Here is a 16,518-nt window from a genome sequence, read left to right as displayed (position 1 = left end):
TGACTGAAGTCGTTTTCATGCTCAGTAAATTGAATCGGAAAGTTCATGGGCAGTGGAGTGGGGTTGGAGAGGCACTTGGGGGCCTGTGAATTCCCAAAGGGCCATAAATCCGAGAGACCGGGAAGACAAGGAGGCGGGGGGACATTTAAAGGTCGCACACCTGGTGTGACTGTCTCTTTGTAGCAGGTCTGACAGGAGGAGAGAAGGGTTTAGTAGTTTGCGTGCACAACTTATATTGGTCTCTCTCTCTTTCTCTGCCTCTGTCTCTCTCTTGTTCACACACGTACATTCACATGCACACTCGTACATATGTAGCACAGAATAGCTCATGTTGGAGTCATGGACACATAATACGTACCATATCTCTGCTCTCCCCTGCATCAGAGATGAATCTGATAGTGTAGCATTACAATTCAGCTTTATTTTAGTGGGTTTTTTAATACATTTCAACATTTCAACAAAGATTGACAGAACACCAATTGTAAGAGTTACCGTGCATGGAAAATTGCTTTTTACAATGGCCCTGAATAAAAAACTTAATTAAAAAAATGAAAAGACATGGAAAATTGCAAACAGAGAATCTACCCTTTACATTCAAAACCCTAAAGCATTACATACACTCCTTGAACTCCTCACTCAGACATTTTTTCAAATTCTACTTAAAATTCTACTTAGTAACTGAAATTATAGTACTTATTGTAGGGTATTGCTTATTGCACTGATTGTTGTCTGTTATAGAGCTTATATGTATTTTGCACTTCTAGTCATCAGCACTGATCCCTGTATTTCGACAGTATTCTAGTTCATTGGTATCTTGGACTCGAACCTACTGTACTATACTAGGATGTATTCTATGAGGAAATGACAAAGCATCTTTGTAAGTTGCTCTGCATAAGAGCATCTGCTAAATGACAGAAATGTAAATGTAAAAAATGGAAATGGAATTTTTGAGCAACTTCCATCTTTTATGCCAAGTATATAGTCTTAAAGACACTTTTTTCTCAGAGCTTTGAAGAAAACACAGGATGGCCACGTGTCCTGCCCATGTTATGCCTGTCTGTTCCTCAGTCAACCTGCAAAACCCATCTAACCTCCAGGCAGAGTTTGTCATGATTGACATGGTTAAAGCAGACCATCTGTGGAGAGGGCCTTGGAGATGTGTGTGTGTGTGTGTGTGTGTGTGTGCGTGTGCGTGCGCATGTGTGTCTGTCTGTGTTTGTGTGTGTGTATGTGTGTGTGCATGTGTCTGTGTGCGTGTGTCTGTGTGTGTGTGTTTCTGTGTGTGTGTGTGTTTGTCTGTCTGTGTTTTTGTGTGTGTGTGTTTCTATGTGTGTGTGTGTTTCTGTGTGTGCGTGTATTTTTGTGTGTGTGTTTCTGTGTGTGTGTGTGTTTCTGTGTGTGTGTGTGTGTGTGTGTTTCTGTGTGTGTGTGTTTCTGTGTGTGTGTGTGTGTGTGTGTGTGTCTGTCTGTCTGTTTTTGTGTGTGTGTGTTTCTGTGTGTGTGTATTTGTGTGTGTGTTTCTGTGTGTGTGTGTGTGTGTGTGTGTGTGTTTCTGTGTGTGTGTGTTTCTATGTGTGTGTGTGTGTGTGTTTCTATGTGTGGGTGTGTGTGTGTGTTTCTGTGTGTGTGTTTCTCTGTGTGTGTGTGTGTGTGTGTTTCTGTGTGTGTGTGGTGTGTGTTTGTGTGTTTCTGTGTGTGTGTGTGGTGTGTGTGTGTGTGTGTTTCTGTGTGTGTGTGGTGTGTGTGTGTATGATCAGGAGTGATCTCCCTCTGTCCTCCTGCCACAGCCCAGTGACAGCAGGCCAGCTTTACTGGCATGAAACCCACTGCCCCAGTGTTTCCCGAAAGTCATTCACACAGTGCGTCGGAGCTGACGTTAGAGGGCTCCGGCTCCCCTGGGAGTGCCACAGCGGGGCCACAGAGGAGGTGGGGTGCCTAAGACAACAGCGGCACGCTTGGAGATGAGTCCGATACTGTAAGAAATCCCGATATCCGCCCTGGCTGACACAGACTCGCCCGGCGCTGACTCACCGTTTAGCGGCGGGTTCCTTGGTCCTATCAGCACAGTCATGCGCTCAGTCCACCATGCCACCATCTGACAGATTTGTTGCAGGGTCTCTGGCAGACTACATAAACACGCAGGCAGTGGAACATGACGGGTCAGGCAAACTTCTCCGGGGCCCGAGGACGAGGACTTACCCTAAACCCATCAGGCATGGACATTGCTCTCACCGCTCTGTCGGCCGGACAACGGGGTGACATCATGAACCACTTTGTGACTAATTAAATGAGATAATATGTGTGTAAAGGTTTAGAGGTGGGGCTATGTCACCCTAGGACCCGCAACAGTGTCATGGGGTTCAAACATGCAGCCAAGCCTGTTGACTCCTTTGTTCCAGACATGCACTGTCTGATCTTTGGGCATTTACGAGTAAAGGACTGTCTTATGGGGCAAACCGACTGAATCCGGATGAGAAGTTTTCTTTTTTTGTTGGTTTCAGCATTTTTTCTCCTGGAGCCTTCTTTTCACATACCACATCTTTGGCGTCCCCGCCATCTTGGCTCAGCAGGTGCTTGCAGAGACAGAGGCCTTGCTCTTCTAAGGAGCTGTGGGTGTTTAGCACTTGGCGTGCTGTGGTCACTTGGCTACGGGGTAGCGGGTCCCAGGATCAGCGGTTCCAGGATTCCCGGAAGGGAAGGAGCAGGATGGGATAGGGAATAAAGTCAATGTCTTTTTAACAGCTTCCCTGTGTGGGGAAAAAGACATTTCAGCAAATAGAATAAGCAGCTAGATTCAGGCTCGAGATTTTCTTGACTGCAGAGTGCGGCTGGTACCAGAACCTTATGAAACTCCACAAATAAAACTGCTGTCATCACCACACTTTACAAACCGCGAACTCTGAAACTGAGGAGTCTGAAAAGATTTTATGAATATTCATGAAGCTCAATCCAGATCACTGTGCATGTCATTAACTAGAAGTGTTATAAACATTGTACCTGCCTGTTACACTCTAGAAACACAGTGACACAATCAGACTTTTAGATCTACATTTTCCAGAGAGGCTATTATTCCTCAAAGGCTTACAAGCTCAAGGGTATGTGAGTGGCTGTGACCTCACCGCTGAACATCACACACAGACACACAGACACACAGACACACACACACACACACACACACACACACGCTTTTACTAAACTCTAGGAGCCTAATGCATGAACAATGCATGTCCCACCCCCTAACGCATAGCCCATTCTTGTCCCCCAGCTTGGGGCAGGAAGGAATCTTCCTGGGCTGTGAGGGGTTGTGCAGGGCAGCTGACCGCCCCTAACGAGAGGGCAGGCTGGTCATTAAACAGGCGCTAATGTGGGAAATTGGAGGCCATTAACTCTTCTTTGTTGTGCTTCTAAAACCCTGAGGAGAGTCCTGGCACGAGGAAAACCCAGATTAGTCTCCAAAGCTTTCCTTCTTATCTTCCCAGGAGGGGAGGGAGGGAGAGAGAGGTGTGGAGAGCTGGAAGTGCATGTTTGATGTTTGGACATTGATAAGACTAAAACACTCGTCAGCGTGCGCCGAACACACTCTCAGCACTGTCCATAAAACCCGGCCTGCGTGGAGGACTGGGGGAAGGCACTTCATCATAACGCAGAAGTGCCACAGTCACACCCAGGGCAGGTGTCTCTCTGGTCTACAGTCGGCAAGATGAATATTAAAACACGGCATGTGAAAAACACACAAAAGGCCAGTCCTAAGGTCATGTCTGTAACCCCCTACCACAGCTTCTAGTCCGACATCTTTACATTTCTTGCCTTTTTAGGTGGGTTTTTGTATTCGTCTTCAGATGCGATATCTCAGTCATTAAAAGTGACTGTTATCTAAGGCCTGGGATGGATTATGTTTAAATGTTGTTTCCCCCAGTGCACTGTGTACTTAGTGAAAGCTAGCCCTCATCGGTGCCTTAATGCAATAAACCCGGAACGCTGTACTCTAGTTCTACTCAGAGGTCCTGGTTTACAGGACTAAGAACGGCCTGCCATGGCACCTACTCTCTCTCCCATCTGCCTGGGAGACTCCAGCCATTTTATGTACTGTTTTATTAAACAGAGATCCTGAACATTGTGTGTTTGAGGTTTACCAGTGGTTTGCATTTTCCATCTTGCGGCAAACCTCTGCGGTCTTGCTGGTGTATTTATCTATTTCCAGTAGTGATTTTGCTAATAGAGAATGTAGTAAGGCTCAGGGTATATTTACTTTTTAGTGCGGCTCAGATTTGGCCTTTAAAGTTTTATTAAGTAACACTTTGGTGTATTTGTGTGTGTTATATAACTAATATGCTAGTATACATGACATTGCCTAGTAGCTGGCAGTTTATCTTAGGGACTGCCTGGAAGTAGGTCATGCACTCACTGCACCTTTAAGTTTTTCTGTGAAAATAATTTTTGCATCTCCTTGAATGTTAATTTGCCACCAATGTTTAGTATGTCATACCCATTGAGCTAATAATGGCACTAATGTAATGGTTATATATTAAGACCAATCATACATAACTTCCATTATCCTATTTTACTTAAAATCTTTTTTGGTTTCAAGGCCATTCCAACTCCTCCCCACTATGAAAAAAAGCGTCCCACCTCCCTGACATAAAAAGACATAAAACGATTGACCCTTCTCATCTACAGTGCAGGTCATTATGTGAATGATCTGACTACATCAGGAAGGTTTGTGTTAGTGTTTCGGTGGTATTACTCAGAGGGAGGAGTGAAGTGAGGAGAGGTGTGTCCCTCCGCACCACTCTGGCACCTTGATAGCAGCCGTTCACCTTTCCAGTGGGAAGACTGAAGGTTATGCCTCAATATCATGAACTGGGTGTGGAGCACCCGCGAAGGGGTGGAGGGGTGTGTGAGGGGTGTGTGTGTGTGTGTGAATGTGAGCGTCCATAAGAGTGGATGTGTTAGTGGGCATATGAGCGGGTGTGTGAAGACGTGTAAGTGGATGTGTGAACGAGTGTGTGAGGGGTGTGTGAGTGGGTGTGTGTGGGGTGTGAACGGGTGTGTGAGTGGACATAGCACTGGTGGTTTCTGACTGAGACTGGTATGATGATATATGCTGATTATCTTGAGGTGAGTTTGAGGTGTGGGTTTGCATGTTGTGTTAGTAATATCTGCTTTGCCCTACAGTTCAAACATCTCTTTTATTATATTGGGGCGGCGCCAGTCTGATTTCCTGTCAGATGGTCTTCTGTTGCTATACAGAGCCACTTTACCATTTAAGCGGCATTAAAACCTCTGAATATCTGAACAGAAGCCACTTACTTGAGTTGGGGGTATTCGAATGGACAGCAATTAAGCGAGTTAAAGTTACTCAAATGGAAACCTAATCCCTAATCTAAACCTAATCTTTCTTAATCCATCTCAAGTAAAAGCAGAACTGTGCTTCACTTTAAATATCTCCTGGACAAAACTAAATATGTGCACCAAAGGGTGAACTATTTCAATATTTCCAGTGTTTCAAGGAATAATTTGCAGTATCCTCCACTGCAGGGGAGCACAACTCCGATCTTGGATAACTCCAGCACCGTGTGCTGCTTGTACAAGTGTTGCTGGACCTGGCCCGTCCAGGACTGGCATGGAGTCCTCACTGCTCAGCTGCAGGGCCTGCTGGGTCTGCGTAGGGCTCGGTTCTGCCAGTTCTGGCGTAGATCTCATTTGCCTCTTGGAGAAATAGCGGGCTAAGGTTTTCACTAAACAAGAGTGACACGTCAATATGGAACCGATATACGAAGTATAACAACGCATCCGAGGGCCTATCATTAAAGTGACAGCTACAGTTCAAAGAAAATTAGTTTGTGCTCCAGGCTGATAATGTTTTAATGTAAAGAGACACATTCTGTGTTATGTCTGAAAAATATGCGCATGAATAGAAGTGACGAAGAAATTCCGGATCGCTTTGATGGAGATTCTGTTTTCTTAGAGAACATGCGGGTCTTGCCCGAGGAACACGAAGGTAATTAAACGGGACATCAGAAGCGTTCTTCTTCTGGCTGTGCGTGCGTGCGGGCTTTCCCCTGGCACTCTCTGCATCAACAAACACGGTTACGCTGCGCCAGAGAGAAACAAAACGAGGGCCGCCCAAATGTGGAAAACTAAAAACTAAAAACTACCAGTGGAAACAACAACAGATGATGATGCTGAGAAATGCGAGCTATTCTCAGCACGCGTCCACGTTACAGCGGCACATAGACCCCGATCAGGCCACGCAGACACGGCTGCCGTCATTACAGGATCGGATGAGTTGTTGATTGTTTTGTGGAAAACAGCAATTTAGCTGGCGCGATGATTTCTTTGTAAAACGGAGCAGCATTCCACAGGATATGAATCACCAGCTCTGAATCGGTGTGGTCCCGACAAACTCAACTCGCTCCATGCAGGAACGGCATAGCGTGACCACCGGAAACCCCGCGTGTGGCAGGTGGCCAGGCGCGAGTGCGCACTGCTACGGAGAGGATCAGAAAACCATCAATTAAGGGTCATGATCTCTACTCGTTAACATGCACGGTACGCCCCGGGTATGTTATAGCGCACGTTTCTCTGATAGTGTGGATTTCTTTTTCTTTTTTTTTTTGCATCTGTAGTTACATTTCGAGAGAAAGAAAGAAGAAGGTTGCATGTTTTGAAGAAGCGTTTACCAAACGTCATACGGGGACACCTAATGCAGCAGTTGCTGGCGACTCGGCGATTTAACGTGTCGATTAATGAGATCATCGGCCAGTTAACCAGCCCTTCCTGAGCGCACACGGCAGTCTCAACCAACAAACAACTAGATTTGAAAGCGAAATAAAAAGTGTCATTTTTGCACTTTTATTTTTGCTGTGTTTTCAAATAACGAGCCCAAACGCATAGCTAAATATGATTGGAACAAGTCACATGAAAGATCTTCCCGAGTTCTTGAATTCCAAGTTCACCATGAATTTGGAATAAACAAAAATATTAATAAACATATGTGACGATGAACCAAATTAGAATCGTCACAGTAACCAGGGCTAATACAACAGAGTGCCACGTAATAAAAAAGGTTTAAACACACACACACACACACACATGCGCACAACAAATACCTGAAGGGAAAAAGGAAAGACGATTAAACCAAAACAAGACTGGGGCAGTGACACCCAATATTTTCTCATAATGTCTTCAGGGGCTTGGACACTAATCACATTCCTTAAAGGGTCAGCTCCTGGGATTAAGCCCCAGCCGGCTGTTGCCTGGACCCGCCGTGGGTTTGTTTGAAAGCCCAGCTGGGGAGTGCTGGCTGTAGCCAGTCCCGCTCCTCCTTCGCTGGGCCGCTGGAACCCTGGAGCTCATGAAGCACACCTGGGCTTCTGGCCAGCGAGGTCAGAGCTCCACACCTGAGACAGGGGACATGCCACGCGGCTGGAATATTCCTTGGGGAGTAAGGTGGGGTGTGGAGCTGGAGTTTTCAGAACGTGTGTTTGGATTGGTTCAGGTTTCTGCCTCATAACATCTGCGTATTGATCTCTAGTACTGACCAAGTAACAGAATCACGTCTTATAACTTTTTTTCCTTTCTGCTGGTTTTATGAAGCTGCAGGTCAGACCATGTGTTGAAGTGTGTTGAACCCACTCCAAAAGCCCCCCCAAAAGCCCCCCAAAGCCCCCCCAAAGCCCCCAAAGGGCAGATGACGCTGATTAATTCCAGGCTGGATTTCAGTGGGAACAAGTTCACCTTAGTGGCCAATGGCATAATATCAGAGCGCCGACGTCCTTTACAGTGCAGTACACCTCACGGCGCTGTGCTGGCAGGGACAGAGAGCAGGTCTTGCTCACCGTGAGATGAAACGTCAGACCCCTGCCATGTCCCAGCACAGAAAAACATCACGTCTGTGCCAAACATGGAATGAAATCTTTAAATTGATATTTTACATAAGACAAAGCAGATATGTGATTCTAACGGGAACATTCTTAAGCAAGATGGGCCAGTTAGTCATGTTCCAGTGGTGACACACGCACACACACACACACACACGCACGCACGCACACAAAAGTACACATTGCTCTGAAGCCTGTATGTGTTCATAAGCTAAGACAAACGAAAGAGGAGAGAATGACAAAACTCATCTGGTTTAGCTTTTCCTTAAGTCAGAAGAATCATCCCACCCCTTCTAATTCTCTCTCTCTCTCTCTCTCTCTCTCTCGCTCTCTCTCTCTGTCTCTAATATTCCTTAAGTGCATGTGTAGCAATGTGTGAGAAAAGCTTGTTTAGTTCTGCACCCTGATGAGAGCTTCAGGCTTGCTGAATGATGTGTGTGTCTGCAGAGCCCTCTCCTGTGTGTGTGTGAGAGAGAGAGAGAGAGAGAGAGAGAGAGAGAGAGAGAGACAGACAGACAGAGAGAGAGAGAGCACTCTCTACCCACTCTGTGGTTTGGAAGTGCCCCTATAGCAGGGAGCTTTTCAAACACTTCACACAGCTTCTGCCATTCTTTGCCCTGTTACATATAGCAACTTTTCAACCACGTATGTGTTGCCATGGTGAAGATCATCTGGACAGATAAGCAAGAGGCTCTGAAAGCAAATCAGAGATGTGAGAACATGAGGGAATATGGTGTATGTGAGACGGGTGAGATCATGGTCATAACAATCCCCGTAATCCCATAACCCTAACCACCTTCTGTCTGGAGAGAAGTGAATGAATGTGTGTGTGTTTCACCGCACTGTGTGTGTGTGTGTGTGTGTGTGTGTGTGTGTGTGTGTGTTTACAGTGTGTAAGGTTAGTGTGTCAATAGTCAAGGGCAGACCTAACATAACACACAAGCCTTTGTATTTTCTCCCTTTGAGAGGCAACCACCCTGAATCCTGCAAGCCCACCAAAGGACAGGTGTGAGACAAGTGTGTGTGTGTGTGTGTGTGTGTGTGTATCTCACTTGGACAGGGCCTTATCACAACAATCCCATTTGTGAGGAAAACAGCACTTCATTGAAACAGCTGTGCCTGTTTCCTGCTGCCCGTATTAGTGTGTGTGTGTGTGTTAGTGTGTGTGTGTGTGTATGTGTGTGTGTGCGCGCGCGCGCGTGTGTATGTTTGGGCCGGATTTTGGGTGTCGTTGTGGTTGAATAGAAACATCTTTGGCATTACCAGCTCGTATATACGATGGCTTAACGCGCTGATGCTCAGAATTCCACGCTGGGGGGGGGGGGGGGTGGTCAGTGCAGATGTTGGAAGAGTGGAGCATTCCTGTAGCGCAACTTTCCCAATCTGAAGCCGAACCAAGTCACGAGCATGCAGCAGTAACTCCGAGAAGAACAGAATTTTGGGTAAAAGTTGAGCGCTCTCCTCGCTGCCTCTCTGCTGTGGTTGGCTTTTCTTCGGAGTCTGTGAAAACATTTGGTTTCAGCACATACATACATTTTAATTACCATCAAGAAGTCTATCTGTCTGTCTGTCTATCCATCCATCCATCCACCCATCCATCCATCCAGTCTGTGAGAGATACAGCCTGAGGCAGTGTGTACAGCAGGGTCTGATTAGCGGTTGTCAGTAATCCATAGCTGGAGGGGAAGGAGAGATCAGTTTCTCAGGAGAGTCGGGCAAACGCTTGTGAGCAGCTTAGTACCCACAGTTCTCGGCATGCGGCTCCCCCCCCCTCACAGCTACGCTGCCCTGCACACGGCCTGCAATGCTGGGAACCTTTCCGTGCAAGCTTTAGGAGGATATGGCAACCCTGATCCCACGGGCTCTTCCTGAAGCTGCCCGCCCTTTCTGGCTCGGTGGATCAGAACCTTGCCAGAAAGTTGTACGCCGACCACTGTCCCGGCGTGACCCGTCCATGCGCGTCTCCGTGACGGTAAAGTGACGCCCGAGCCGGCAATGAAAATGTCTTTCCTTCCGCTCCCGTTTCCCACCTGCAGTCCCGCACCTGGACAGTCGCTGTTACACGTTTGCAAGGTTAGAACGCCCGGTGTCATTCCCACACAATCGCTTCTGACGTCGTGCCCGATTACACGGCATGGCATTTGACCGTTTTTACAGCAGGAGCAGGAACTGTAGGCCAGGCTCTCCTCCTCCGCGGGGAAACCGTAGCTGGGACTTCTCCTCTGTAACATTCCTAACACCTCTTGACCGACCCCGAGCAGCTGTAATCTACGAATAACTTCTGCCAGATTATAACAGCCATCGTCCATTGTTCATAAATAGCTTGCTGTACACGCTGTGCTCAGCGCTAGGAGTGCTTTGGCCAGCGAGGTCTGTGCCTTTGATCAGTGCGATCTGCGGTTGTGGTCTGTGGTGGCGGTGTGTGTGCCTCTGACCAGTGCTGTGTGTGGTTGTGGTCTGTGCTGGCGGTGTGTGTGCCTCTGACTGATGGACGGTTTAATAATTTATGAGCGGGGGAGGTGCAGCGAGACTTAGCAAATAAGAGCGTGTCTACACACAAAACAAGTCATAAATAAACATGGCAGGCTAATTACGCTAGTTGCTGGCAGTCGCCTTGATTAGCAGGGAAGTGCCAGCATGGCCTGAACATTCTGCTCACGGGACTCCAGCAAGATCCAACGCCCCACGCCACCTCATTATCAGGAGCAGAGCCCCCGCAGCCTGCTAGGTAGCAGTGGGGGACGCCTGGAGAATGTCTGCTTAATGGCTAAGATTTCCACTTCTGTTATCTCAGCTTTACCTTAGCCTACAGAGCCTAGAAGTTTGCTTCTGAGCAATAATAAAACTTATGTTTGGAGTAGAACCAAAAACGCCCTGTAATATATAACGTAATATACTGAATATAGTTTAAGTGACTGTGTGTGTGTGTGTTCCTGCAGCATGTAACTGTAACCTGCACGCCCGACGTTGTCGCTTCAACATGGAGCTGTACAAGCTGTCTGGGAGGAACGGAGGCGGCGTTTGCCTGAACTGTCGCCACAACACGGCCGGACGCCACTGCCACTACTGTAAGGAGGGCTACTTCCGAGACCTGTCCAAGCCCATCTCCCACAGGAAGGCCTGCAAAGGTACGAAGGCCCAATGCCCCGCCCCCAGATACAGGCTCCGCCCAGCTCTCCTTACGCATTCACTTTTACGGCATTTAGCTGATGCTTTTATCCAAAGTGACTTACAATTATGAGTGAGTACAACTTGAGTAATTGAGGGTTAAGGGCCTCGCTCAGGGGCTCAACAGAGGCAGTGGTGGGGCTTGAACCAGCAACCTTCCAATTACAAGTACCTTAACCACTGAGCTAAAAAGGGTCACCAAGTCAGCGGTTTGTCTACAGCACACTTAATGTAGCAAGTCTCCCCCCCAGGGAATCAAACCCCAGTCTTCTCTGTGAGAGCCAGAGATACCAGCCACTACACTAACAAGGACAGCCATGTGCTTCTGTTTCTGTTTGTGTCTCTCGCAATGTCATGTGAGAGTGGGAGAACATGCACAAGATAACACACAACATAACGCACGACATATCCCAGCCCCGCCCCTATGGGCTCACGCTGTAAACGCATCCATCCACGGTGTCGTCCGTTGGTCTTATCGACAGTATCAGGTGACTGAAACTCGTTAACCCTCGCCAGCTGCTGCAGGGACAGAACGGCTGCATTCCGGGGCTGTTACCCCCCACCTACCCCACCCCACCCCACCCCACCCCACCCCATGGGGTTCCATCAACATCCTGCTCAGGGCCAGCAGAGAGGGGGGCGGGCACAGAGTTATATCTTTCTGACACAGAGTTATTCGGATTCATTTGGGGGGGGGGAGCTGACAGGAAAAGGCAAACAAACAGAGCAGAGGTGTGAACTGAGCTCAGATCCAGCTCAGAGGGGGAGGAACCCACGGTGGGGGAGGAGAGTGATGGAAGGACAGAGAGGAAGGGAGAGAGATAGAGAGAGAGAGTGAATAAAATAGAGAGAGAGTGAAAGAGAGACTATAAGGGAGCGAGTAACATAGACAGACAGTAAGAGTGAGTGTGTGTAAGAGAGAGTGTCTAAGGGAGAGTGCTTAAGGGAGAGTGTTTAAGGGAGAGTGTATGTAAGGGAGAGTGTTTAAGGGAGAGTGTGTAAGGGAGAGTGTTTAAGGAAGAGTGTGTAAGGGAGAGTGTTTAAGGGAGAGAGTGTGGAACCCTGAAGGTGTGTGGGCACCTGCCTCGCCGCTCTTACCTGTACACTTACCACAACTGCTAACATGATCTGGGAAAAAGACAGTACAGGAAAGAAGGGAGGAAAGAGAGAGAGAAAGAACAGATGGGCTCCTGTCATCTAATGTCCCCTCACCCCCCAGGCAGGGAATCTCTCCTCACTGCTCTCCTCAGGGAGTCCCTGCACCCTGCCTCCAGCGCTGGGGAAGACATTAGCCCACTGCTGAAAGCCCAAGACCCTGTTTGGCCAAACAGATAAATAGATAAATAAATAAGTCCATCCATCAAAATGGCAGGTTGAATGTGTGTGTGTGTGTGTGTTTGCTCAGTGTGAGATCCTGGGGCTGTAAAGCAGAGGGCATGCTGTTTATTTTCCCAGCCTGCAGCCCACGCATCCAAGAGCTCAGCCTTCCCTGGGCCTCAGCAGGGCGGTACATCACGGTTTGTCTGTCAGTGTACATACAGAGATCCACCCAGCCATTTAGGTTACCAGAGAGTTTTAACTGAGGGTTTACAGAATGTCCAGGTGTAGTTATTCATTTTGTTCTCAAAACAGTTTCAAACACCTTCCGTACCCTCATATATAGATTAATTCCGTACCCTCATATACAGATTACCCTCAGTATACATATATTCTGTACAGGAAAGGCCAACGTGTCTTTTCTGTGGAAGTCCACGCTGACGTTAAACTGTGTCGACGTTCCCGCTGGACTCTCCCGTCTGTCTGGAATGCAAACAGACATCCATCACAGGGGAGCAGACCCTGACACAGGCTCTCCTCGCACGGAGGACTTCTCTGTGTGCTCGGACACGTCTCTCTGGTGGCTCAATCCTCTCAGCATCCTGTTGCTCTTGCCCGGGGTGGTGGTGCAGTTGGGATTGGGGTGGTATAGTGGGGGTGGGGTGGTGTGGTGGGGGTTGGGGTGGTATAGTGGGGGTGGGGTGGTGTGGTGGGGGTTGGGGTGGTATAATGGAGGTGGGGTGGTGTGGTGGGGGTTGGGGTGGTATAGTGGGGGTGGGGTGGTGTGGTGGGGGTTGGGGTGGTATAGTGGGGGTGGGGTGGTGTGGTGGGGGTTGGGGTGGTATAGTGGGGGTGGGGTGGTGTGGTGGGGGTGGGGTGGTGTGGTGGGGGTTGGGGTGGTATAGTGGGGGTGGGGTGGTGTGGTGGGGGTTGGGGTGGTATAGTGGAGGTGGGGTTCACTGGGGCACGAGGAGTCGGCTAACCCAAAAGAGCCGTTTCAGTGCTGGGTGTCACACCCATACCCAGCCACAACACAACAACATACGTCTGACATCACAGCACATGACACACAACATACAACACAAAGGTACAACCGAGGGACAACCAAGAACGTCTCTAGAATTTTCATTAATGATGTTAAAAAAATTAAACAAACCTTAACAGAAGTTTCTTAATATTAGCTCAAAGTATGTTTTACAAAAAAATCCCAAAACAACACCACCAAATGAGACCATTCTCACTTTTTCTTTTTTTTCTTTTTGGTTAATGCAATTAAAATCAGGACTCATAATCCACAGATCCCTGGTGATTCCCAGATCTCTTTCGTGTTATTAAAACCGTTTGCTTTGCTCTGAGATCTTAATCAGCCCTCGTGCTTCTCGGAGCGCTGGTGCCAAAGCCAGGGAGGATTTCCCGGGCAGTGGGAATGTGCTGCAGAGAACGAGAAGCACATTCGACCCCCTGTCAAGGTCAGTGATATACGCGCGGATATAACGGAGTGGAACAACTGCCCCGGGTCATGCGTGGAGAACGCGGGTCTGATGTTTGCTTGGCGCTGCGGAGTTCTGGCCGAGGTTTAGTGCTTCGGCGCGCGGCGCTGGGACCCTCCCTCTCTCTCCCTCTCCCTCCCTCCCTCTCTCAGGCGCTCCCATCTTCACACCCCTCAGCCACCCTCCTCCTCTCGTAATGTTTGTCGCGAGGCCTGTGGCGAGGTCCACGTTTCAGTTTACCACACGCTTGGCCTGCACAAGGCACAGCGTGTGTAACTACGCAGCCCTTAGTTTAGACGGGTTTATCACTGAATTCTCGTACTGCTATCGGTAAAGCGTCGTAAACAGTGATGTTTCTCTAGGGGTGACATAAGGAATGAAATGGAGCCTTCCTACCCTGATGTGTGTATATATATATATATACCTACTGTTATGTTAACCTAGTCCCTCTCTCTGCTCTTCAGTACAGATTCAGTTAAACAGGCTACATAAACACATTTCATCATCATTTATGCCAGGCCAGCTTACCTAAAATGTTTTATTCAGTGTAATCCTGAAATTTGCCAGAGGTCAGGCACACACGGCAACTACAAGCAAACAGTGTCCAAGGCACAAGCCAGTGTCCAGTTACATTAGCGCATGCTCACGTCCAAGAGAGTTTAGTGCTTTAGCAGAAGGCGACAGGTAACTTTAAGTGAGATCGGCCACCTTTCCTTGACAAAACTTTCTATAACTGATTTAGATTATGGATGAATACCCCCCCTCAGAACCGAACAGCAGGCATGAAACGTACACACCACGTGTTCAATTCTAGTTGAGCTCTCGCGCCGACATGCGTGGTTCTCAGCTGACGACGATCAGGCTGGGCTGCTATTTATATCGGGAGGAAACCCCCCCCCTTCACCCCGTGACTTCTTTACACCGCGGACTCTGCAGATGCTTGCTCTCCATGTCCCACGTCTGTCAGCAAACGAAAGCAAAACGTCCAGAGCGCAGGGCTTCCCCATGAGGCTCAGCTGCAGCCTGCCACGGGTTTCTAGCCTCGTCCGATTAGTAGCGTCGGCCTAATAAATGCCGCTGTAAACACGCGCCACGGGCCTCGCGGAAGTGCGTCTTGTTCTGGTCTGTGATGTGCACATCACTTAGATCAGCTCATTCTGGTCTGGTCTGGTCAGGCCTCTTCAGCCTAAAGATGTGAAAGGCTGTTTTCAAACAGATTTAATTCAGTAAATCTCGTTTAGTTTGAATGCTGGTATTGTTGCACTAATATCAGAAGTGTCTGGTCTGTGAGGCGTTTGCTACGCTACACCTGGGTAGCCCTTTTTGGTGGGTTGTTAAAACTGAAATTTAGAGTTTTCCATATGTATAAATGTATATGTGTGCACAGCTGATGAAGGACTTCAGTCCAAAATGCGCTTTTTTCCCAGGAAATTCCACAGAGTAACTGCAGTGTGCTGTAGTCAGAGATACAGACAAGGACAGAGGTGGTGAAAATTGCAGTGTAGTACAAAAGTTGCCAAAGAAACAGGACAATTTTGGAAAGGAAACCTTGTGTAGTAGACCTTTTTTTGTTCCTTCTGTCTGTATCTGCATCCCTCTCTGCAAGTTCCCTGAATAAATAAGTACACACACACACACACACACACACACACACACGTATATATATATTGCTAGACAATGACGTTGTGTTCTGTTTGAACCCAGTGTGTGCCTTTAGTTAGTGAAGACCCTTGGCTCTCTCACTCAACACTGTAATACCACGTAAAGTTGTGTTTTCCCCTCCTCTCTCCAACAGCCCTTGACGTTCAGCGCAGATTGCCAATTGTTCAGCAAAGAAAACGGCTAAAGTGAATTTCTGCTTTGCTTTGATGTGACCGTGTGTGGTTGTGTAAGTCATGTGTCAATCGCTGGCCTACCCGAGGGTCCGTCTATGTCTGTCTTGCACGGTCACTGCGCAAATGGACAACGTGGCGCCAATAACCACTTCTTCTGGGAGCTCCAAACATTTGTATACATTACGTCCCTTTTCTCATTAATCAGTGTTTCATTAGTGCTCCTAGTTTAAATGAGGTCAGCATGTAAAGTATAAAACTGCATACTAGCTTACACTTCCCAGAGGGGTCCGGTTGCTCTGTTATTGTTAGCTATCACTGAGCTACGGTCTCCACCAACAGCATTTCACTGCCTTGTCGGAAACCTGCCACAGTGCCTTGCAGAAGCAACCTTCGATACCCTACTTAAGAGCTGACAGACAGCAGGAGTCTGCTAGCATGTCCTTTTTATTATCTTCAGACATGTCTGAGGGACAGTGTGAAGCCTAATCACTGCACGGCGCAACTCACACTGCTCTGGTCCCTCCCTAGCCGAGCATCAGACGTACTTCTGGCTCCCAGTGGAAGATTTTTAACAGGGGAGAGGAGTTTGAACTTCAAACGCCAGCTTTCTGTTCAACGGACTGGCAGGCTTCAACTTCTCCCATTTTTTGCTCTGCTGCCATGAAGTCACTGCGAACGAATCTCTTTGAAATGGATTCCACCCGTCCAGTCGGCTGCTCACGGTTTTCCGCTTTCGGTTGAGTTCGCCCGTTCTTGTTTTTAACGCCACAAACTCCCTCTGTGCCTGGTTTCAGCTGACGTCTGCCCCCCTCTGGGAGCAGGGAG

General features: G+C 48.1%; 1 protein-coding gene across 4 annotated transcripts in view; it reads left to right on the top strand.

Annotated features, from left to right (window-relative positions):
- Nucleotides 1-16,518, top strand: part of ntn1a (netrin 1a) — a 47,921-nt gene that overhangs the window by 19,723 nt on the left and 11,680 nt on the right. For all 4 annotated transcript variants that reach the window (XM_027021940.3, XM_027021938.3, XM_027021937.3 and 1 more), the window contains one exon: nucleotides 10,823-11,011. In XM_027021940.3, the coding sequence (XP_026877741.2) occupies nucleotides 10,823-11,011 (189 nt within the window). The remainder of the gene's footprint in view (nucleotides 1-10,822; nucleotides 11,012-16,518) is intronic.

This window comes from Electrophorus electricus, chromosome 3 (assembly GCF_041902795.1).
Source record: "Electrophorus electricus isolate QZ-2024a chromosome 3, ASM4190279v1, whole genome shotgun sequence".
Classification (NCBI taxonomy): domain Eukaryota; kingdom Metazoa; phylum Chordata; class Actinopteri; order Gymnotiformes; family Gymnotidae; genus Electrophorus; species Electrophorus electricus.
The sequence above is the reverse complement of the archived record's forward strand: the minus strand, read 5'-3'. Positions and strand labels throughout refer to the sequence as shown.